The 26,100-nt window shown below is 22.9% G+C and overlaps 1 protein-coding gene across 2 annotated transcripts in view; it reads right to left on the reverse strand.

Moving 5' to 3' along the window:
- Positions 1 to 6,910: 6,910 nt before the first annotated feature.
- Positions 6,911 to 26,100, reverse strand: part of LOC127289883 (uncharacterized) — a 51,626-nt gene continuing 32,436 nt past the window's right edge. For both annotated transcript variants that reach the window (XM_051318122.1, XM_051318121.1), the window contains exons 6-16: positions 22,570 to 22,707; positions 20,305 to 20,439; positions 19,050 to 19,178; positions 13,552 to 13,736; positions 13,060 to 13,168; positions 12,714 to 12,932; positions 12,264 to 12,487; positions 9,782 to 9,998; positions 9,336 to 9,519; positions 8,681 to 8,783; positions 6,911 to 7,461 (exon numbers count right to left, since the gene is read on the reverse strand). In XM_051318122.1, the coding sequence (XP_051174079.1) occupies positions 7,372 to 7,461; positions 8,681 to 8,783; positions 9,336 to 9,519; positions 9,782 to 9,998; positions 12,264 to 12,487; positions 12,714 to 12,932; positions 13,060 to 13,168; positions 13,552 to 13,736; positions 19,050 to 19,178; positions 20,305 to 20,439; positions 22,570 to 22,707 (1,733 nt within the window). In that variant the 3' untranslated portion in view covers positions 6,911 to 7,371. The remainder of the gene's footprint in view (positions 7,462 to 8,680; positions 8,784 to 9,335; positions 9,520 to 9,781; positions 9,999 to 12,263; positions 12,488 to 12,713; positions 12,933 to 13,059; positions 13,169 to 13,551; positions 13,737 to 19,049; positions 19,179 to 20,304; positions 20,440 to 22,569; positions 22,708 to 26,100) is intronic.

Genomic DNA, 26,100 nt, shown 5'->3' on the forward strand with positions numbered 1-26,100 from the left:
TTTAATTTGATAAATAATAATATTGAATAAAGTAAAATTCGATATTTAATATAGAGCATGTAATTAGCTGTTAGTTTACAAGTAAATGGTTGAGTGGTGAGGAAATTTATATTGAAAAACACAAATGAAATACAAATTATTTATCTAGAAAATATTGACAATTGTTAATTATTTATTTGACTATTTTTATCGTTCAAAAAAAAACACTTTCTAAAAATAATATACATTTTTTAAAAACTAAATAATAATTAAAATCCGATATTGCATAAAATTGAGAACAAAATTTTGTTTATATTTTCTCTCGATAATAATAATAATTGTGTATAAGGCTTTTCACTTGACATTTGACGATTTTGAAATCCAATTTTCGAATCAAGTACCGAAATATAAAATCTTTCTCGGTACTTGATGCATTAATCCATATGTCAAGTATCGTTAAACGATTGATTTTTATTTTCTACTTTCGTAGAAAATACATCTCTTTCTCTCTTTCTATGTACCTTAGATTTCAAGTTAATACCTGATCTTTTGTTGAAAGGGCAGTTCCAATAAACTTTTATGAAAAGGGTAGAGAAGATGCTTTCGACATTCAACAAATAATTGCAACAACGGACACTTTTAGATGGTTCGCTGCTAAGTGCAAAATAAAAAAACAAAAAAAAAAAATACCATTTTAAATTGACATCTCAAGAAGCTATTAAGTAAGTTTAATCATTATATAAGTATTTCGTCTATAATATCAATTTTATTAAAATGTTATTTTTTAATAACATATTTTTTAATTATTTAATTTAAATTTTTTTAAAATTATTTTTATTGAACCACATGAAATGTAGTATGTATAAGATTATATAAACGGATTAAATTTTCTTCTTCTTTTGAAAAAAACATCAAAAGTAGAATAATCTTTTTTTTCGAAAATATTTAAATCAAAATCTACTAAATAATTCAATATGGTGTCTGTTGTTTCACTCGATAAGGAAATTTTGATGCTCAGTTTACTATTAGAGTCTAATGATAGTTCCTAACAATCTCCTTACCTAGAAACTCTGAGTTTCTCAACATTACCTTTGCTGACAGTACTATTCAAATTTACTGACAATTAAATGAATTATATATTATTATTTTAACCAGTTATATTAATTAATTAAAATTCATAATAAAAATTAATAAATATAAGTAAAAAATAAATAAAAAATAATAATAATTAGTATTTTGTTAATTGTTGAAAACAAACAATATGAATTTACAAAATTTTTTGCAAAAATAATTCTTTTCCATTATTTTTTCTATTAAAAAAATTGTTTTCGCCTCAAAAATGACGTGTTTCTTTTTAGAATATTTTTAAAAAAAAATTTTTCTGATCACTTCTCACTTGACACATTTTTTTTTATTTTTTATTTCAGTTCCGTCAAACCACATAGTAATCGAGTACACTTTGACACTCGAAATATATATATATGTGTGTGTGTGTGTAAACAATGAAAAAATGAAAAATACATTCCACGTGGTTCAATAATAATAAAAAAAAATAGAAATAACAAAATTCCACGATAACTTTTTCTTTTGTTAGGAAAAAAGAAATTACAAAAAAAAAAAAAAATTGATAGATTGCACGCTCCTTTCAAAGGCAGATGGAAAATTTATTCCGAAATGCTCACTTATTTTTCCGCAATTCATTCGCGAATCAGAAACTGGAAAAGTTGAATTTTTTTTTCTTCTCACTATTGAAAAATATTTATGCTTTTTTTTTAGATTTACAATTTTTCTTTGCTTATAAGAGGTAATTAGTAAAAGAAAAAAAAAACCATTACTCCTTCATTTACTTTTTAAAGAAAAAGTTTTCAAATATATATTTAAAGATTAAGTCATAAAATTTTCTTTAGAGATACTTTATATTATTTTATTAAGAAGCAAATGATGCAATGAAGGAGAAAAAAAGTGTAGTGAACTTTTTATATATGGAAAAAAAAGTTTAACAACTTTGCGGTTCAAAAAAAAAAAAAAAAAAAAAGTATAAACTTTTTTTTTTCAAGTAATAGTACGTGAGAAAAATAAAATTTACTTTTCATGCTACGTAGGTGACGAGTAGAAAAGTCGGTTCTTTTTTTCGTTTTAACATATAAAGAAAATTTTATTTTTTAAAAATTTATCTTTTTTTTTCTTTATACGTGAATTACATCTCAAGAATCTTTTAGTTTAGAGTAGTAAAGAAAAAATTTAAATCAAAAAAGAATAAAAGAAATTAGTAAAAAAAAAAATTCACTTTCACTTCTAATTTTCATTTTTAAAAATTTGACATTTTTCATTAATTTTTCAATTAATGAAAATTGCGAATGATGTAAAATGAAAATTAAGAAAATCTTATTAAAAATGGAATTCGAGAGTTGAAATTAAAGAAAACGAAATTAATTAAAGAATTAAGAAATTAATTGAAGAATTAATTTCGAAAATTAATTCAAGAATTTTAATACTTTAATTAAAAGGAATTACAGTGTGACTTGAATTTTTGCTAAAAAAAAAAAAAAAAAAAAAAAAATCTATAAATCTCAGTTAGTATCGTGGAGTTGAAAGCAACAGAGTGAATATCTTTTTCATGAGAGGCATTTTTAAAGTAACAATTCCATTTCTGCTTTTTGTTCTGTCATATTTTACTATGTCGTCATTTATATTTTTCTATCCTTCTCGCACTTAAGTTTTCTCATAATATTCGTTTTCTCTCTTTATGTACATATATATAAAGAATAAGCGACAAGGATTTGTTTCCAGAGTAAATAATGATTAGCATACACCAGCTTCGTAAATTCACAAAAAGCATGTCTCTTACGACCTTTGCTTTTATTTCATATATATATATATTTTTTTTTTCAAGAAATTAATAATTTAAATTGTAAATAGAAAAACAAAAATTATTAATTTTTATAAATTGAAATTTTTTTTCCGAATTCTATACCTTTTGACTGACTGAAAATTTGATAATAAAATACTGATACTAAAATTTAAAAAAATTCTATACTTATTTTTACTACTGATATTTATACAAAAAAAAAAAAATTTAATTTTTTTAAATAAAAATTTTGAATTAAATCTGTATTGTTAGATCATAATTTTTGAAAGAACTTTTTACTTTTTGACTGTAATTTATTTTTTTACTACTAACATTAAAACTTGAAGATTTAAAAACAATTTTTCCTGACTAAATCCTTACTTAACTACTTAGAAGAAAATTAGAAGAGATTTTAAACGTGTTGTCTGACTAAAACCATCCTTAACTACTGTTGCCAAGCTTTCAAGAATTTTTCACGCTTCGCCTGACTAAAACTGACTTTCACTTTTACAAAAATAAAAAAAACTCGAAAATTTTTAAAATTCAATTAAATAACGAAGAAAAAAAATATGCAGATTTTAAAAAATGGTTTTCTAATTAAAATATCAATAAAATGCAATTAGCAAATTTTTTTGGAGTAACAGGAAGGAAAATTTATTTGAAATTGTGTTGTTGTTTTTTTTTTTTTTATTTCTTTTTTTGTTTTTAGATCGACATTGCGTCAAATGAAACTGCGAAAGCAGAATTTCAAGATCGTTATTTGTAATTCTGTTTACGCAGGACTCACTCAAGCGACATGAGGATCTCACCACTGTGCGAATATACACAGAACTGAAATGGTAAAGGAATAATGTTAGCGGAAAGTAAACATGAGTATAAACAGTAAACGTAAACTGTAGAAGCGAATACAACTCGATTTCATATAACTGAGCATTATATACATGCGGTGTGAAGTAACCGTTGTCCGTATATAGACGCGCGTGATTCTAAACGAAATTGCGTCCCTTGGGAAAACGAAAATCATACCATATAATATCATAAAAAAAAAAACCGAAAACGATTTTCTAAATTTTAGAATAATAATATTTTTTCTTTTTTTTTTTAATTTAATTAAATAATTTTAGAATAATATTTTTTAATAATAATAATAATTTAAGGATCTCGTAAATATTAATCAACAATATAATAAATAATGGATCTAAAATTAATTCAACAATAATAATTTAATTTAATAATAGTAATAGTATTATTTTTTAAACAAAAAATTTTTTTCAGAAATTTCTTAATTAAATCCTATACTTAAATAATATATTTTTTAATCCAAAAATTTGTGAGAAATATTTTTCGTTTGATAAATATATTAATTATTAAATAATAATAATAAAAAATATTTTTAGGCAAAACTTTGTATAAAACAAATTTTAATTTTTTGCAAAACTTTTTTGAATAATTTTAATTTTTTTTTTGTTTTTTTTTTTTGTATTTATAGAAAAAAATTGCAGTTTTAGTCAGAGGAGAATTTATGAAAATTTTGACAAAAAATTTATATAATGCACATGTGATCACTCAAAAGTTAACATGTCCAAGATACATAAATAAAATTTCTCACTAATGTGAAAGCGTAGCGATGCTCGCTAGCGCATTCATCGACGTCACATCAACGATAAAATTGCACTTTTAAAAGTGTTCGGAGTAAAAATACAATTCGTCTTATTTGACAATGATAAAACACTTCTTTCGTCGTCAAGACAAGTGTGCAAATAATTTCCACGCAGTAAAAAAAAAAAAAAAAAAAAAAAAAAAAGAAATAAAATAAAAATTCATATAAGTAAAACAGATTGAAATACAAATAAAAAGCATATTATTGCAAAAATATCAATTTTAGAAAGAAAAATTTCATTTTATTTTAAAAATAAATAAATTTCAGTAAAAATTAGATAATTAAAAAAAAATTTGTTTAATAGTCTCAGTAAATAAAAGCAGAATTTGATTAATTTATATTTTAAAAAAATTACATCTGTATCGAGAGAAATTAATTTATTGAAGTTTATTATAATATTTTTTCATGTACCATATGCGCTTTTATAAATTGAATCATATTCATAATGAGATTGCCTTTCTCCATGCTTTCCATGAACTGTAGAAGAATTTTCCCCCTCTGTTTCTCTACATTTCTCATCTCTCTCATTTTCCACTCTGTTATAGAATGCAACTTTTCTTATTGCATAGCCAATCAAAAATCCTCCTAAGAAAACCTATTTAAAAAAAAAAATACATATTTTTTTTTTTATTTTTCCTCAGGAAATTACTTCAAGCTTTCATATACTTTAATCCTATATACTCAAATATTATTTTATTAATATTTGTCCCATTTTTTGAAATTATTAAAAAAAAGTATTAAAATTAAAATTTTCTTTTACAATTAAAAGAAAATTAATTTTCATATTAATTAAATATATTTTCGAAAATAAATATTTCAAGTGATTAAATAGTAATTGAATTTTTTTTTTTTTTTGAAAACTGAAACAGTTTCAGTATGTGATTGCAGGAAATCTCGAAATTCGTGCAATATTCACAACTGTTTGGCAATATTACAGGAGGTGCTAATATCCGATGATTATCAGAATGCATAGGAGAAGTACTGAATAGTTTGATAGATAGTGCAGTATATACATATCAGTATATGCACGTGGCAAATGCTTAATGCTCATAACACTGTAATTTCTCGTATTCCATTATATATATATATGATGTGGCGCTGCATCGAAACATCATAGCAATTTACATGACATATCAAAAGTGAACATGAAATTTACATTTTAATTCTTCTAAATTTTTCAATAATTATACATCAATAATATTTAAATAATAACAAATTTTTGTTTCCCTACAATTTTCATGTAAAGAGTGAAAAATTATTCCTATATTTAAAAAAAAAAATGATTACACAAATATTGACTGAATCGATAAATCTATAAAAATTAATTAGTTAATAACAATTATCAAATTATAATTTCAAAAATTAATTTAAATTAATAAAATTAAAATGTGACGTACCTTGGCTGCATGTGAGATCCAAATAGTTGCTTCCTTACAATCTGTGTTCATATTTTTTTTTTTTTTTTAAATTTTCACTTTAAATTAAAAATTTATCTTGAATATTCAATCATTTTTTTTTCTTTTTTTTAATTATTATTTTTATTTAGGAAGATTTTTCACATTTTTATAACATTTTCGCGATATTTGATAAACGAATTAATTTTGAAAAATTCTTTTTTACAATCTAATTAACCAAAAAAATTTTTTTGACACGTCTATACTTGATTCTTTCAATTGTTTTGAGATCCCTGTAAATTATTTTTTAAAAAAACTACTTTTTTACATTTTTAATATTAAAAGGAAAAGGAAATATATACAATTTCTTTAGGCGATTTTTTCTTTTTATTAAAAAAGAAAGAAATTTTAAATACTCATTTTTAATATTCCACACTTGCTTGTTTTTTCTTTATTAAAAAACATACACATTATTATGTGAAACTCTATATTATATAATATATAGTTGAAAAATTTACAATTACGTACATTTATATTGTTTTTCATGTGTATACACTTATTCGATGAAATTACAATTTTTTTTTTTATATAAGAATATGAGGTCCTCATTTATTCACACTCTTGTATTATAATATTTCTCAAAAACACACTAAATAATGCGCACAATTATCAAATTAAGTCAGAAAAATGCTTTAAAAATGTACAAAATTTTTTTTTTTTTTCAATAAATTACAAAATACTTAACATTTTTACGATTTTTTTTTAATATATAACAAAAGTGAGCGTAAAAATTGAAAACTGAAAATTAAAATAGAAAAGTAAAAAAATTAATAATTTTAAAAACCGTAGGATATAATTATAAAAATGTTATATTGCTAAAAATTGACAACATAAAAAATACTTATAAATAAATTGAATTTCTACTTTTCATAACATTATTAATAGTAGTAATTATTAGTAGACATTTTTTGATTAAAAAAAAAAAAAACATTCACCTTTTTAACAATTTGAAAAAAAATGCTTCATAAATATTCTTCAATTATTTGTTTACTAATATTTACATGTAATTATTACATAATAATTAAAATTAAGAATCGAGGAGTTACACAATTCTTTTTTTTCAATTTAATTATTTGTTTGCAATTTTTCTTGTCACTTAATATTGCAATCAGTTTAAAAAAAAAAAAAAAAAATAATTAAATGTTTAAGAAAATTTTAATTATTTTGTTTTTTTATTTTGAAAATGAATTTCGATAACCGGCAATTTGTGTCTTGCAGTAAATTAGAGACTCTAAAAGTCTGCCTTTGATTTTCTCATTAAAGATGATGTAATTTAGTAGATACGGTAACAAAATTGACACGTCATTAATTTTTGCATTCTTAAGAAAAAATTCACATTGATGTTAATAATTACCAAAAATTGATTTTAATTAAGAGACATTTTATATTGCCAATATAGTAATTTAAAAAGTAATTTTTGTTTTGTACAATTAATATTCTTCCTTGGTTGAATTACCATACAGTTCTTGATATTTTACCGGAAATGCCAATTGAGTCCCTTTGTCCCATGTATATAATTCCTGTTTATTAATCAAAAAAAAGAAAAAGATAGAATTAGGAATGTTCAACAAACTTTTACTGTATATTGTTGAATTTTGTTTTTTTTTTTTTAATTATTGAATTTCATTATGTAATATTGTATATATTATACTCATAACTAAATGATATTATATAAATAAACTAATGAATTAAGTAATTAATTAAATTATTATTTCTTTAATTAACTTAATTATCTAGTTTATTTACTATTTTTTTTAATTCACATTTAATTACAAAAATTCAAGGGAGAAAGAAATCCTACAATAATTTCACAGCGAGAAAAGATATTCAAAGGTGGTGTGCGCGCAAGAAAATTTCATTTCTTAATTCATAACTTCCTCTACGATGAAAGTGAAACAAGTTCTGTGCCATTTTTTTTTTGTAATTATAACGAAGCTATTCGTGCTACCAAGAAAAAAATTTTTTTTTTTTAACTTAATTCCTGAAATCACATCTAAATGCAAATCCTCCCCAAGTTAAGAGTTTAATCAAAGCGATAATATGAGCCTCGGACAAAGTCTCCCGTGAATTTGAAATGAAGACTTCCGCTAATTTCCTTCTTTTATTTTTTTTTTTTCATTCTCTATTATTATTGCCCTTGAAAAAAATTATTACGTGATAATCAAATTAATTACTTTTGAATTTTATTATTATATAATGGAAAAAGCAATTTTTTTCGCCCTCCCTCCCTCCACCTTTTTTGGCACTAAACCAAATAGTTGAATGCCATTCAGCCATTCATCTCGATAATTCGAGTAGTGACCCACTCGAACGGATATAGAAAAAGAGAAAAGCATTCTATATGTATATATATAACATGCCGGAAATTGATTTAATTGATACGTGTATGCCGTTTCAAATTCATTCAAACGATCATAATCATTTAAATCAACATTGTTGAATTCATGCTAAAAATGTCAAAAGTCTAGGACTCGTTAACAAAATATTTTTTAAAAAAAAAAACAAAACTCAATAAATAACTGAACATTCAATCAATATTCCGATATTAATTGCAATACTTTATTGCTGCAAAAATATTTCAGCTCTATTTCGTAAAGTCAATTAAATGTTGTAATTAAAAAAAAAAATGAAAAAAATTGTTTGAAAATATTTTGAAACTTGAATCACAAAATTAAAAATTAAAATATAAATTATGATTGTGATAAAAAAAAAAGAATATATATAAATTAAAAATTTTACCTTCGTTCGGGAATTGTAACCAACCATTGTAGTCTTGTGATATGGATTGGTGAACGACAAACTGACATCGAGAGGCAATTTTTTATACAAATCTAACGCCAATCTAAAAATAATATTTTCATCCTTTAATTTAATTTGATAATTTGAGAAATTTTCATGAATAAAAAAATTATTTTCATTTATAATAAATAATCTAATAAAATATATATATATTTCTATTTTTGGCGCGAGGTTCTTTCAAAAAGACATATTAATTTTCTTTTGATTATCAACTTCACTAATTAGCTGAAATTAACTCTTGAACACGTCAAGAACTTTATTTTAACGAAGTACCAGTGGAACTTCCTTATTTAAAAGTTTTCAACGCCACAACAAAGCAATTTAATCACTTTAGTAAAATTAAGACCATAAACGGAAAATAACAAAAGAAATTTCATTAAATATTATATCAATAAAAAAAAATTTAAGAAAACATTTCTTTTTTTTATGACATATATTTTTCTATATTTATTAAATTTAAAAATAAAAAAACATTGCGAATGTGATTTTATTTTTTTTTCAAATGAAATTCTGTGTATTTGTTTATATTACATTGTGTAGAAGTAAAATGTAAATATTGTACATATTGGAGAGTATAATTGAAAAACAAGCGTACCGAATTTTCATGATTTCATCAGTTACACTGTGTACTCCATAAAGAACACCGCGAGCAATGAACATTTCTCCAAATTTATGATGATCAACAGTGACATTCCAAATCTGTTGAAGCCTCATTGCAACAGGATCAACCTTTACAACAATTGTTGTATTTGTAAGTGAACCATAAATGGCCCATAAACCTGTAAATAAAATGTTTTCTAATTTTACAAATAATGATGAAAAAAAATCTAAAAAAAATTTATTTTTTTTTTTTATTTTAAATTAGTTAACTATTTAATAAATTTTTATTATTATTTAACTAAATAATTAAATTGAATAGTTTCATATTTTATTTTAATTATAGATTGATTTTTTTTATCAAAAATTTGAAAATTGTAGAAATTGCAAATTATTTTCTTTTGTGAATTTTAAATTAAAAAAAAAAATAATATATATTCTTGCCATTTTCATCAACATCAAAATCGACATAATTGTGATTGTGATCTGGAGTGTAAAGATAATTCTTAGTGTTGACAACCAAACCAGGTAGAAACACTTCATTGTCTCTCATCATTGGTCCAGAGTGAGATAAATGAGGGGGGATATCAAATCTTATAATTGACGCACGATCGACAGGATTAAAGAAAAATGAACCATTGTAGACCACGTGACCATTGCCCTATAAATACAAAAAAAAAAAGAAACGAATCAATATCACACAATATAATACAAAAAATACCTAAATAACATTAATGATAATTAATTAATTATAAAGTTTATCATAAATGAATTATGATAAACTGATCAATTTAAATTTTAATTATTAAAATGCATTCAGAAAAACGTTTTTTTAAATTCGTAAATATCGTGATCCTAATTCGCGAATTTCGCGACCTAGTTTTGCAAAATCCGTGATCCAAATTCACGAATTCCGTAATTTTTTAGTCAGACATTTATTTTTAAAAAAATTATTTTATATAATTCTCAGTTTAAAAAAAGATCGTTTCGGCCAGACAAAACGTTTAAAAATCTTATAAATTATATATAACAATTTCTGTTAAATAAAATGTTTTCGATTATTTTATAAAACTTATATATATATATTTATATTTTTTTTTATTCTACTTTCTCATCCAGTGTGTATTTTGAACTTTGCATTTTAATGTTCCACTTTATTTTGCACTCTCTATATATCGTGTGAGTTTTATACTCTTTTTCTTCAATATCAGCAGAAGTGTATTGACAATTTTTGTATAAAATGTATATGTAGGAAAATAACATCGAGAAATTTTTCAAAGTTTGCATAGTTTGCAGATTGTTATTATCAAGCGATTGTTTTATATACATGGAACAATTTTTATTTTTATTTATGATATAACTAACTGTTGCACATGTTATAATATATGCAAAAATACAATATTGAAGAATTTTCTACTGAAATTACTTTTCTTTGTTTTACTTTAAATATCGATTTTTCGAAAAGATGTTAATCTATCTATAACACGTAAATGTCACACAATTTTTACCCTTAGGAATATTTACATCTTTTTACGATTCTCAAATAATTGATATTTTTTCTTGGAAACAAAAATAGAACAAAATTTACAATATATATATATTTTTTAATATTGTTTCAATTTTTTTTTTAACTTTCATTTGATATTAAATTTTAATTAATTAATTGAATCTTCAAATATTATATTTTATGTGAAAATTGTAAATGACAATAGTTAAAAGAATTAATATTTACCATATATAGTAGATTTTCAAATGTTAAATTTTCATTTCTAAAGTTAATTTTATTCAAAATGGAAATATTATTGTTAAAATGGATTAAAAAAATTAATTACAGTTATGTAATGTGTAATTAATTAAAATTTTCATATTTTAGTTAATTTTAATTTTTACACTGTTAAAGAAAGTAATAATTAAATATCAATATTTAAATTCAAGAGCATATATTTTGGGAAAATGTTTTTAATTACTTTTTTGTTTATAATAAGAGAGCGAAAAAAGGGGTTGAAAAGTATAAGAGAACATGAGACCCGTATATAGAAGCATGCTCATGAATGTTTATGTATTACTTATCTGTTTGTTTGCGTGAATTTTCACGATTACTCGGTTGTGCACTTGGTATTATTTTTTTATTTTATTTTGGAATTTTTTTTTTCACTGTTTTTTGTTCTCTCTCTCTCTCTCTTTCTCTTCTTTTGTTCTTTTATTTTTTTCGTTTTCATTTTTCAACAACCGCATCGTACCGTAGAATATTTTCTGCTTGTTGATTATTATCGAGTGGAAAATAAACGTAAAGAAATAACCATATGCACAGTCCTCTCGCGTATGCTTTCGTATTTTTTTCAGATGAGCACCTTTCCACATGATTATATGGATAGAATTATGAATAATCTTTGCAAATTTAATAATTTTCATTTTCAATATATTTCTATATATAGAAAATATAGGAAATAAAAAAAAAAAGAAACAAATTTTATCTATTATTTCATGAAATATACATTCTGTGTTTACTTTATCAACTCGAGCCTCAATTTCCCTTTCATTCTTTAGTTTACTTTTCATCAAGCTCGAATTGATTATAGAATCAATATTTCTAGGTGAAAAATTTATATTCTGAAAACGCTTCATTTATGTTGAATTTCATTTTTATATTTAATCATTTTCACGAACGTGATTTTGATTAAATTACTATATATTTATTTAAATAAAGAGAAAAATGAGTTTTTTTTCAGCTGTACTGATGATAAAATAATTATTTTATACGAATATAATAAATTTTATTTTTATATTATAATTTCTCTAAATTAAAATTTTAAATAGAAATTGTAAAAATTTTACTTAAAGAAATTTTTGCAATAATATTATTTATCGTCAAGGGAATTTGAAATTTAGGGGAAAAAAAAAAAATTCATATTGCTCACAAACTTACTTGAAAGGGACGTGAAAGTCTGATTTCTTTGGCTCTTTTCATTAAACTCGAGAAGTCATCTCTGCTGTTATATTCGTAGAGAATCGAACGAAATTTGCTGCGAGTCACCCATAATTTATCTGCAATTGCTTCAGATCTAGGAAGCGTATCATACATCCATGCTCCATAAATATCGTCCATTTCACCTTTAAACACTGGTTTTCCAACTGCATCCAAGACACCCTCTATATATTAAAAATTAAATCATAATTATAATTATTATAAATTAATCAAACAAATTTTAATCTATCAAATATAATTACATTGTTTAGTTAAAAATTAATTATTTATAAATTTTTAAATATAAATTAATAAATTTATATTCACGGTTTTTTAAATCCTGATTATGATGTAAAAATTGACAATTAAAAAACTATATATATGTTGGAAAAAAAAATTCTATTGTCATACCAGCTAATCGAGGTGGAAAAGCGATCAATTGCACTTTAAAAGTTATATTATTGAAAGGTTGAACAATGTCTTTGAAAGAGCATTTTACATTGGGACACGAATCGCAATTGATTTGCGGTGCACAATGAGTATCCAGATCAATTCTTGGTGGAGGAGGCTTGCCAAAGAATGCCTGCTGTTGTTGAGTATTTCTTAAATCATCCATATTCTGTGTAAGGCCTAAAAATATCATTTGTCAGTGGGGAAAAATTAATTTTTATTTAATAAATTTAATTATAATTAATAATAAATATAAATTAATTTTAATTTTATTTAAAATACAAAAAAAATTAAAGAAACAACGAACCTGTGATTGTGAGGGTTCCTTTTGTGGTATCAATAATGTTTTTTGCAACACAATGATAATTTCCATGATCCTTGGATACGACTTTCATGATTTGTAGCTTCATTATAAACTGAAAATGAATTTAATATAAATTGTAATATTATACAGATGAACCACATTAATTCGAGAGCGTTTTAAATGATACAGGGAAAATTGTCAGTACGTAAAATGATTAGTGTGTATAGTGAATGTTTTAGTAATTAAATTGTAAGAGCCTGTGACATCTGATAATGGGATTAAATAACAATTTCTGCGCATTAATTTGATCATTCGATTTTATCTGTTTCAGTATCAAATTAGCTTTACAAAATATTTACGAAACTAATTATCACCACCATATATATATATATAGAATACAAAAATACCTTTATATTCCATTTATAAACTTGAAAATTATTTTTAATTAATGAAAAACTATCAATTTTCTTTTTGTTTTTAGTACAAATAAAATACCTTGTAACCATTTCGTCTGGTATTGACCTCCGAACGATATTTTTCCATCAAATCGAGCCGTCGACCATCATCTCCCATCCAATATGTTTCTGGTTCCGGAAATGCTTCAACTTCGCACTCGAGAACAGCGATAGCTTGATTTCGAACTCGAATTGTCTGAGAATGAACTCGAATGTAAGGAGCGACTAAAAAAAAAAACAAAATTAAATTATTTTTTTTTTTAATCACAAATTCTAATTAATTTATATAATTAAATGTTATTTTAAAAATTTCATAAAGATTTTTTGTTTTTATATTTACTAATATTGTTTTGCAATTTATTTTTTCATGAGTGTGAATTTAAATAAAATTAATTATATTTAAACGACTGGTCGATGAAATTAACTAGGAATTAACTAATTGAAAATGAGTTTCCGAGCAAACAATCGTATGTCTGCGTGATTCACATTGGGTTGCATTACAATGAATAAATTAACGTACTTGTTGGAACGTAGAAAACCAGTCAACAATGCATTTCATGTATTACACTTGAAAATTCTATTTAACACAACTGTTTTTCAACATTTAATAAAAAAAAAAAAAAGAAGTTTTAAAAATATTCTCCATAAAGAAAAATATTTATTAAATTATTTTTATATTATAAAACAATTTATTATTTAAAATATTTAAATAACGACGTTCATACACGAGAGTGCATTCAAAAAGAAAGATTCAATGAAGCAAAAGTGAAAAAAAGAAACTGAAACATATTCAACTTTTCTCCCTTTGACTTTTTTTTTTTTTTAAAGAGTATTCCAAGAAGAAGATTTTTCCACTAATAGACGATTTTCATTCAAATAGCTTTTAGGTATAGAAATCAAAAAATATATATATATGTGTGTGTGTGTATTCGTATTATAGATGAAAAATTCAATTTTGTTGCTGTAAGACAGAAATATCTTATATTATATATTATCCTCGACTTTCAACACAAGATTCGCGTAACATAATGTGAACCTTATTCTTCGCCTGCGGAAAAAAGATCGATCGTTCGATTCAAGCAAGTAGTATAGGTAGCGTTTTTTAAATTAGTCGAAGCTCTCTTTTTATGGTGCTTCTATAACAAGGGCTTATCTGATAAGCACTCTACAAGAGACTCGCATCTCTCGTGAAGAAACTCGTATTCTCGTTGAGGGTTTTTGAAGAGGGATTTATAACTGGTATACAATATAAATATGTACTCTTCGATGTATTAATTTAAAATGATATATAAAAGAGGAGCAACAAAAAACTAAAATTTATGTTTTACAAATTTCACAATTTTTTTTTCCATTTTCCACTTTTTTAATTGAACCAATGGATTTTGAGCTAGATTAAAATAAAAAATTTTGATTTTGGAAAAATTTCGATTTTTTAAAAAAATTTTTTTTTATTTTTTCCTTTATTTATACCATCAAAGTCTTAATTTGGGAAGTTAGAACAAAAAAAATTTATAACGACTTTTTGAATGGACCAACGAATTTTGAGTTAAGACTATAATGAATTTTTGATTTTTGTACAAAAATTTTCAATTTTAATTCTAATTGTGGGCATACGATAAAATTCAATTGTGAGTTTACTAGGAATTTGAGAAGAAATTCTGTTGAATTATTTTGGGTTAGTCCATTGACTTTCGTCTAATAGTGGTTGCGACCAAATTTTTAAAAAATCTAGTTTTAATATATGTGAAACTCAATGATTCCCTGAGTTCATTAACTATAATATTATGGTAAAAATTTTATTCCCTTTGAAAATATTAAATATCAAAAGTAGGAGGTTCACAATGTGATTTTGTAACCTTAAATTTTTCAATTTTTTTAAAAACGTTATTATTAAAAAACTATTAAAAATTAGATGTTGGAACTCACCAAAAACATAAATCACTTTATTCTGCACAGAGGAACGATAGAATTATTGCAAAAATTTATTATTTTTGAATGATATACGATTTAAAAAAAAATTTTATTTAAATATTCTCAAGATTTTTATTTACTTATAACTTTTTTGTCGGTGCTCCGAAAAAATTGAGGTTTTGCACAAAGATTTTTTATAATATTCTTTACCGTCCTTTAAAATCTCACGAAGATGTTTTGCTTCATTTTGGAGATAATAATTTTAAAAAAAATTTTATGTAAAAGGTTAATTAAAAGACTTGAAGTTAACTAACCAAATTCAAACTGTTCCATTTTTTATAAAAATATATTAAAATGTAGCGATTTGAAATTGGTCAGTTAACTTCAAGTCTTTTAATTAACCTTTTTAAATAAAAAATTTTGAAAATTAATATCTCCAAAACGAAGCAAAACATCTTCGTGAGATTTTAAACGACGGTAAAGAATATTATAAAAAATCTTTGTGCAAAACCTCAATTTTTTCGAAGCACCGACAAAAAAGTTATAAGTAAATAAAAATCTTGAGAATATTTAAATAAAATTTTTTTTTAAATCGTATATCATCCAAAAATAATAAATTTTTGCAATAATTCTTTCGTTCCTCTGTGCAGAATAAAGTGATTTATGTTTTTGATGAGTTCCAACATCTAATTTTTAATAGTTTTTTATTAGTAGCGTTTTTAAAAAAATTGAAAAATTTAAAGTTACAAAATCACATTGTGAACCTTCTACTTTTGATATTTAATATTTTTAAAGGGAATAAAATTTTTACCATAATATTACGGTTAATGAACTCAGGGAATCATCGAGTTTCGAAAAGAAATTTTTCGATTTTGGAAATATGAATTAAAACTAGATTTTTTTAAAATTTAGTCGCAACCACTATTAGACGAAAGTCAGTGGACTGACCCTTTTACTAAATTTCTGTATATAAAAAAGAAATTTTTCGATTTGGAAATATGAATTTTTGATTTTGAAAAAAAAAACTGATTTGAAAGGTATTTTTTATACAAAAAAATTTATAAATATATTTTTTTTGAAATGTCTTTTGAAATTTATCCTATTATTATTTTTCGATTGCAAGTATCGCTGGCACGCGAGAACTGTATATATATATAAAACGAATGAAAACAAGAACTCTGCGATAATACACCTCATCGCGGCAATGTAAATTGTGAAAACCCACACTGTCTGTCGCCGCCGATAACAGGGGCTATTGTGGTGACAGCTAACGAATCATTGCTCGCGTAATATACATGTGACAGGCTTAGAGTATGTGAAACAATGACGCATCGTTTTCCCAATGAAGGTTCTAAACTCGGAAAAACTCGCCAACTTGTTGGCAAATGGAGTTACGATATATTGTGTATATGTGTGTATTTGTTGGTGTCGTAGTCGTTAATTTTGTTTCAAAGTTCTCTCCTCGATGGTCGTTGAAACACAGTTGTTCTGCAATCAGATGAATATATATATATATTATATTTCTATAACACTATTTGAACAAAGGATTCTTACTCAAAGGACTAAAATAAAGGAATCATATTGTTTGTTACGGATTTTATCAATTTTATCTGCCTTCATTTGGCAAAAGCTTTTAAAATTTGCTTTTAAAATTTACTTTTAAAATTTACTTTTGAAATTTATTTTTAAAATTTACTTTCAAAAATTTAACGCTCAAAAACTATTTTCAGTACATAAATTTTATGCGGTGTATGTCGGTCTAAGTAGTACGGGTCAACGATATGTCTTCCTCGCATGACAATATACACGGTTCTTCCTTCACTTTTGCTCTACTATATATATATTATATAATATTATATTACACTCAAAAAGAAGTTTCTATCATTTCAAAAAAAAAAATTCCTTTTCTTTGCTTACCTACTCTCTAAATCTGAATTAGTAAAAATTTTTAATTAGTAACTCACTTTTTGCTTTTGAATTAGTTAAATTTTACTAATTCGTTAATAAAAAAAAATTTTTTTTTTTACTATTAGGTAAATTTTACTAATTTAAAAGCAAAAATCTACACAAATTCTATTTTAAATCGCAAAGTTCCTTAAATTATATGTAATAAAAATAATTTTTTTTTTTAAATAAATTAATATATTTAAAAAAAATAAAAAACAATTTTTTAAAATTGGGATTCTCAATTACTGATAGTTTGAAACAATAATACTATTTTCATTTTATTATAAAGAAATATAAATATTACACTAAAAAAAAAATAATTTACTTGATTCAAATAATCGGTTTACTTGACTATTATCAAATAAATATTTACTTGAACCAAATAATTTTTATTTGAATTAATTAAACTGTATTTGAACGAATAATTTCTGTATTTATAAATCAAATATCATTTATTTGACTTAAATATAATAATTATTTGATAATAATCAAGTAACCGATTATTATTTGAATCAAATAAATTTTGTTATCAGTGTATAAAATTCATATGTATTTCATCTCACACAAAAACGCTCATAAACTTTCCAGTAATACAGTTGAAAATGAAAATTCAAAATTCTAAACTACCTCCACATTGGAAATGCAACAATAAAAAACAAAAAGAGGAAAAGAAAAAAAAAATTGAAAAGTGAATGAATAAAATATATCTATTGATATTTGGTTTTTATGTTTCAAAAGAGGCTTACTGTTTGGAAAGCTTTAAAAGGTTTTTATTATTATAGGTATATAGTATTGCATTTACAATGCTATACTAAAAATGAAAAAGAGCCTTCTTGTGAAAGCTCGTCGTGCTCAAATCTATGTATAGTTATGTACAAAATTTCATGAAAAAAGGATTAAAACGTCACTGGAAATAATATACGTATATGTATAAATGCAGAAGGATATATGATGAGAATTCATTGTCTTCCCCTATAATATTTCTTCACTTTATTTAAATTAATAATTATTTCTTCAAAAATATTGTTAACATTTCTTCATTAGGTTTTTTTTTTTAATAATTTATTATTTCTAAATTTTGTGAGAATTTTTTTTTTGTAAAATATTTTTTCAAAATTTAGTTTAATAGATTTTATAAATATTGAAATTTAATATTTAAACTCATGATTTAATATTTTTCAAAAAATTATTTTTTTTTTCCTATTTCAACTTTGATTCGATATTTCATTAATTTTATTTATAATAAATTTATTATTTATAATATTTTATTTCAATAGCAAATTCTTAAATAAATAAACATTTTATATTACAATGTAATATTTCTTCTAATATTTAAAATAGATTTTTTTTAATAAGTCTCACATTTATTTTAAAAAAATTTTTTTTAAATTTTTAAAAAATCAATTCAAAAAAATTTCACGAAAATAAAATTTTTTTTTATGAATTGCGCCAATTCAGCAACGTGATTTGCGCGAAATTTATAATTTATTGATAAATATTATAATATTTAAAAAATTTGAAAAATTAATTTTTTAAAAAAAATTTGTTTAATTTAACAAAATACTTTTTCAATTTTAAACAAAATTTGATTTTTTTTTTTGAAAAAGTTGTTTTAAAAGTTTTATTTGAAAATTTTGATTTAAAATAAAATAATTTTCTCTAATATAATACTGTACTTACATTGGACTTGGAGTTTGATAGTTTGGTTCGCATTCGGCGGTATACCATTGGTCGCAGTACAAATGTAATCCCCTGTATGTTCTCGGCTGACTGCTGTTATGGTAAAGGGATTTCCAACCACCATTGTGTCTATGAAAACGTTACAAACAAAAGACGAATATTAATTTCTCACCTCTTGTCAAAAATACAAAAAGAAGTTATTATTTAATAAATTTATTTTATCTTATCTATAGAAAAAAAAAATAATAATTATAAAAATCTGCTTGATAAAAATTAAAAATTCTACTATGAAAATTTGAAATTGGAAAGGTCATTCCATTTTATTTCACCTACACTCTATATATATAGGTGAAATAAAATGGAATGACCAGGAAATTTTTAGTTAAATGAAAAAATACAGTTGTATGAAAATTTGAAAATAGATATATAAAAATTTGGATTAATTTATAAATTTGATTGAAATTAAAGGGAACTGTATTATAAGCTCTTGAATTCTCACGAACAATTAGCAGTAGTGAGTCACGTGAAGAGGCTCATGGACTGTTAGACAGAACAAGGATCAGTCATCATGCACAGTAGTTACGTTCCTATTAGCTTATTCAACGCGCCCCGTTTAACTCTACACGTTGGTTAACATCATTTGCGGTATTGAGTTTAGTTTCATGGAAAATAATATATGTGAACATTCAAATTTTCACATTAAACACACTAAATACCTCAAAATTCATCAAGATTCCCTGTTAAAAAAAATTTCAAGGAAAAATTCGATTTTTTTTTTTTTTTTTTTATAGAAAAAGGGACTTTAAATTTTACTATATGTCTGATCAAACATTGATTTCACAGAAAATTAAAAGGTATTAAAATAAGCTGCAACGCTTATTATTTTAATCCAATTTTGCTTATTTTAATACCAAAATGGATTAAAATAAGCAAAATTTGATTAAAATAATAGCAGCTTATTTTAATGCCTTTTAATTTTCTATGTTTTCTACTTCAGGTGAAATATTTATTTTTTAGGCCCAATTATTATTGATTAGCCAATTTCGAATGTAAAAACAATTGTTAATTGTTAAATTAAAAAAAAATGTAATTTAAAAATCAATATTAATTAATTAGTATTAATTAATTTTATATTTTATATATTAACTATGATTTTGAAAATTATTAATAAAAATTTACATTAAATGTATAAATTTTAAATTATAAATTAAATTTTAATTAATTTAAAAATTTTAAATAAATAAATAAAACTTACATTTGTAGATTCCTTTTAAAATTAGTCCATTTGACATGTGCCATGTAATGTTTGGTATTGGAAATCCAACTGCCCCACACTCTAAACGAACATTTTCTCCTTCGTTCACTGTGTAGTAAGTTTTCAGTCCAAATACTGAAAAAAAAAAAAAATTGTGATGAATGTTCTCGTGTCACTTAAACGTTCATTTTCTCTCTGTTTTATTTAAAATGAAAAATCAATGTCTTCGAAAGAACAAATTTTTCTACAAATTTGCAATTTTTAGGAAAATTGTTCTTGTATTTAAATTACATTATAATTTAATCATTTCAATACAATAAATATTAATAAAAAAAAAAATTATTTTCTAAATTACAAATAAATTTTAAATTAAATTATAAATGATAATAATTAATAAATTATAATTATATAATTAGGGTAACATTAAATTTTAATTATGCAAAATTTCATGAAAATGATATTCATAAAAGTAATTGGAACATGAATGACAAAGTATAATTAAGCATTTAAGTACAAACATCTGACTATAATTAAGGAAAATTTCGAGTAAAAGGTAACAAAAGGGTTTTTTTTAAAAAAAAACAGAAAAAAAAGTTAATGGTAAATTGTTGTAAAAATTTGAAAAGGTGTGAAACTAAATTGTATAACATGTATAAACTTTTTATATATATGTATATATAAAATGTTTCTTTTGTTAGAGAGGGAAATCTTGTTTTTGCATTTCAACTCGAGAATTGACTCTATTTAGTTACGAACAATTTACTTTCCACCTGACTATAAAACTAGCATTACACTCGTTATTTGTAACAAACTCAAGAGGAAGTTTAAAATACACAGAAATTTCATTTAACTTCACTGGCGCAAACAAGTTACATTAAAGTTAAAAACTTGTTTCAAAGTTTTTTTTTTTTTTGGACCTCCTGGTAATTAATCAAGTTATTAATGAAAATCATAATCGTTATTTTCAAATATTTAACTAAAAATCTAAATAAAAATATTTTAAAAAAAGTAACTGGTAATTAGAAAATAATTTAATTTAAATAATTATTACTCTATTATAAAAAAAATAATTAAAATAAATTTTACAGTATAATAATAAATAAATAAAAAAATAGAAATTAATAAATAACTATATAATAATATATATATATAATTTTTTATTATTAATTCTGGCTTAAAATCTAAGAATTTAATCAAATACTGAAAATCATTTGTCTCCGGAGACTGTCAGAGAATAAAAAATATAATGGAATGGACTTGATTAATGGCACACTCAGATTAAAAAGGAAGTAGTAATTTTTTTAAAAAAGTGAATGAAGACTGCTCCAATATAATCTCTAAAGACTCGAGCAACAAATATAATAACGATCCAATAACAATAAAAAGAAAAAAAAAAAAAAAAAGTGATTGGAAATAATTTATCGGTCTTTTATAATATATACAAAAGCAAAATGATTCAGCAAACGAAATATAATTTATCTTCATATTTGTTTTAACATTTATCTGATAAAATTTAATTTTCTTTTTAATTAACTCGAAAATTTAATTGTTTTTTTTTCATCGGCTCCTTTTCAATAAAGCCTCATTATAATAGGCGGATCCTTTTAATTATTATATAGAAAGTCTGCCAATAATTTTTCTGTCACTTAAATTTAAGGGGATAAAATTCATTGAGGTTTTTTTTTCTGAATAAAATATCACTTTTTTTCACCTGCAATTATGACATTTTTTTTTTTCTCTAGAAAGACATAATTACTGAGTAAAATGATGATATATATATAGGTAACGGTCCAGATTTAGCCCCAAGATATAAAAAGCAAAGTGAAAATGATACTTAAGTAGTAACAACCTTTGCTGGTGAGACTTTTCTTAAAGGCGAACTGCAAAAATGTATATTACCCTACAGAGATGTATTTTTATATTTAACAATTTTTCATTTTTTTTAAAGTTATGTATTTTCTGTAAATAAATTTTTTTATAAAGATTTTTTTTTAAATAAAAAAATTAAAAAAAAAACATTTTTTTTTTATAGAAAATTTTTTATTTAAATTTTTTTTTGGAAAAATAAAAAATGTTAATTTAACATTTTATCAACTTAAAAGTTTTTATGTAAACTTTTTAGGAAAATAAAAAAAAAAGTTTAATTTAATGTAAACCTGTTAATATCGACTAAATTAAAAAGTTAAATTTTTTTTTTGAATTTAAAAAATAATTTCTACTCTAATATCTTAATATAGAAATTAATTTTATTTTTTAATAACTCACTGGGAATAGAAGGCGCGATAAGACGCTCATTAACTCGGGTGCCATTACTCAGTTGACGATCGTAGACAACAATTCCAGGCTCTCCTGATTTCCCATCATGCCCTGGAGGTCCTTGTAAACCTTTTGGTCCAGTTGGTCCTGAAATAACGAGCAATTTTTTTTTTTTTTCATTAAATATTTATTTCTTTTAAATTATTATAATGTAAATTTATGAGGTTACAAATTTATTAAATAATTTACAAAATAAAGAGGCAATTTTTTTTTCAAATTAAGAAATTTTGTTTTTTAATTTGCCAAAATTGAGAATTTTTCAATTATTATTTTTATTGAAAAGAAAGAATTAAAATTAAATTAATAATTTAATAATAAAAATTATACAATATATTTATATATATATATTCAAAATATTCTATAAAAAGTTTTATGTTTTTTAAAATTAAGCTTTTTTAATAACAATTTCAAAAATAAAAGTAAATTTTGTAATATTTATGCGAAATTATATTTAAAAAATACGTCAATGAATGCCCTAGCTATATCCAAGTTTTAAATATATATATATATATACATATATTATGTGCCTTTGCAGATTTCAAGAAAAATCGATGAAGATAAACAAGAAAAGGGGTTTTTTCAAGGGTTCTTATCAGACTCAGATGGAAATTGTGACATGTTGAAAAGTTTGGATTTCCGAAGGCTATATATTATATATATATATATATGTGTCCTGACGCGGTGAAAGGGACCTTATGGTATAATAGCAAATTGTACTTTTGAATGTTCATAATAAAAAACGAATTGAACAAAATAATTTTTAGTTTTTGGAAATGAAAGAGCAACTCAAATAATTTGATTTCCAAAAATTAGAAATTATTTTGTTCAATTCATTTTTTATTATGAACATTTAAAGTACAATTTGCAATTAAACCATAAGGTCCCTTTCACCGCGTCAGGACACATATATATATTTGTGACTTTTCAATTGAAATTCAGATTTGCAAAATTCCTTTATTTTCCCCGCGCTTATTTACATTTGTATATTCAATATTAAAAAATAATTTTCCAATGTAATTTTTTTTTTTTATAATAGTCCATTAAAAAAAGAAACACTGACCAGAATTTAAAAAATATATATATATATAATATGGAAATAAAACGATTTAGGTTAATGAAACGACGCGAGCTCTTAAAAAAGTTGTGGATTTTAGAGAAAAGCGAGGCTAACCAGCTTTAAATTTTAAATGAGGTCAAGCAAAGGACTGTCTTGGAAAACTCCCTCGGGGAAAATATGATTTTACCTGAATTTCTTTTTCCCGATTTCAAAAAAAAAAATTTCGGGTAAACTTCCCATTGTTATATAATTATCATTTTTTTTAAATTTTAATTGCGAATTCCCTTTTTTTAATTACATAAAAAAAGAATTATTATTCTAAATTTTAATTAAAATTATATTTTAATAATATTGTTATTTCCATAATAAATAAAATATATTCAATTATTTAATTAATTGGAATTTAATTAATTAGCAAATTTAATAATGGCTTAGCATATAGAATATACATATTAAAATATGTCTAACAGGTATTATAAATTATAACAAAATTAACTCTCTAACGAATACTAAAATTTATGCTGAAAATTCCATGGAAATATCTAACATTTCAAGTAAATTGTTTCCTCAATTTCTCTCAACCTATTTAAATTTTCATCAGGGAAATTATGACAAAAATTTTTTTTTATAAAAATATTAAATTTTCGAAATAAAAAAAATCAAAGAAAATATTATATTATTCTAAATTTAAGCCTCTATAGGAATATAATATAATTTATATTAAAAATATTATTAATTTTTTTTTAATTTTTAAATAAAATTTTGAAAAGAAATTAATTTAAAAATTAAATTCCTCTGGATTATAAAAGCTATCAACGTGAAAACAAACTAAAAGCCATACTGTTTATGATTAAACTTGATTATTCTTGGCAGATTACACAACGTTATGTGAACCAAGCTTATAGTAGTATACTTCTGATGTGTAATAATTGTAGAAGCAAAATATCCTAAACTTACAACCGAGAATTTAGAGAAGTCTGATGCGCGCGTATATATGGTGCCTTGTTGCAGGTCTTCGTTATTATATTATGAAGTTTAATTATCTCGGCACTGTTGCGAGTGGAACATCGCAGTTTCCGCTTCCGGAATCACGTATGTGTATACAATTCACGATTCACTGAGAAAACTTATACAAACGCGTGACTTTATTACACACGAGAAAAAGAAAAAAAAAAAAAAAAAAAGAAAGACAAAACTTGCGTCAAAATAAACATGATTATTTGACACGTTTCGAAATATAAATTTAAATATATTCTACTAATTAACGTTAAAAGTGATAGATATATTTTTAATTAAATTATCGTATAAATGAAATTAAATTAAATTGTGAAGCAATTTAAATTGAATGGAAATTAAATTAAATTACTTTCTTTAATCACCACACAATTCAATAACATATGTAATTAATAACTTTTTAATATAATCTATTATTATATTTATATAATATTTATAATATAATATAATTATTTTATTATATTGTATTATATTATTTTTTTGTGTTTAAAATTTTTTTTCTAACTCTGTGAAGAATCGAACCCCTGATCTTACGTTCTCTAAACTATTTCAATCACCTTAACGATTGCGGCTATCACCTATAAAATCATTTTTAATTTGTTAATTTCCATTTTTTTAAACATATTTTTCTTTTTATATTAATTTCTAAAAATAAAAATTATTTATCTTATTCTAAAAATAAGTTTTAAAATATTCTTTTCAAATATAAAAATAGAAAAAAAAAAATTTTTTTTTATGATACAAAATTGTTATAAATGCATTACGCATATTATATGGAATTAAAATAATAATACATTTAAAATGTTAACAGTTATATCGCTCTCACGTTATACATTTTAATGATGAGAAATAACAGAATATAAAATATATAAAATTTTACGATTTCTGATTCACGATATATGCGGATAAATTTTAATACGAATAATCCTCTCTTTGCTAGTGTTATATATACCCATTAAACATATATAACAGCCAATTTCAAATGGCTCAACAATTACAAATATATTTCATAAAAATTTTTTCTTTTTATGTTCGCGAAAAAAAATGATTTCACATTCAATTTTTAAATTCTTATTTAAAAGTGAGAATAATTAAGAATTTTTCCTCATTGTTGTAAATATTAATTTAAAGCTGTTTTTATTAAATATATGAAAAAAAAATAATTTTAAAATTTAATTATACTTAAAAATTAATTTATCTTTGATTAAAATAATGAATTAGCAATTAAAATGTACAATGTGCTTTAAAATACTTAAATAAAGTGAAAGTTGATAAAGAGAAAAAAGAAAAGTAATTAACGATTATTTTCTCTTAAAATAAAGGACAATATAAATTTTTAGTTATTGCCCGATTTAAAGGGCTTATAAATGCATTGAGCACTCGCGGTTAATAATTTCCCTTTATCTTCT

This window comes from Leptopilina boulardi, unplaced genomic scaffold (assembly GCF_019393585.1).
Source record: "Leptopilina boulardi isolate dan_hultmark-lab unplaced genomic scaffold, ZJU_Lbou_2.1 LbouV2_51, whole genome shotgun sequence".
Taxonomy (NCBI): domain Eukaryota; kingdom Metazoa; phylum Arthropoda; class Insecta; order Hymenoptera; family Figitidae; genus Leptopilina; species Leptopilina boulardi.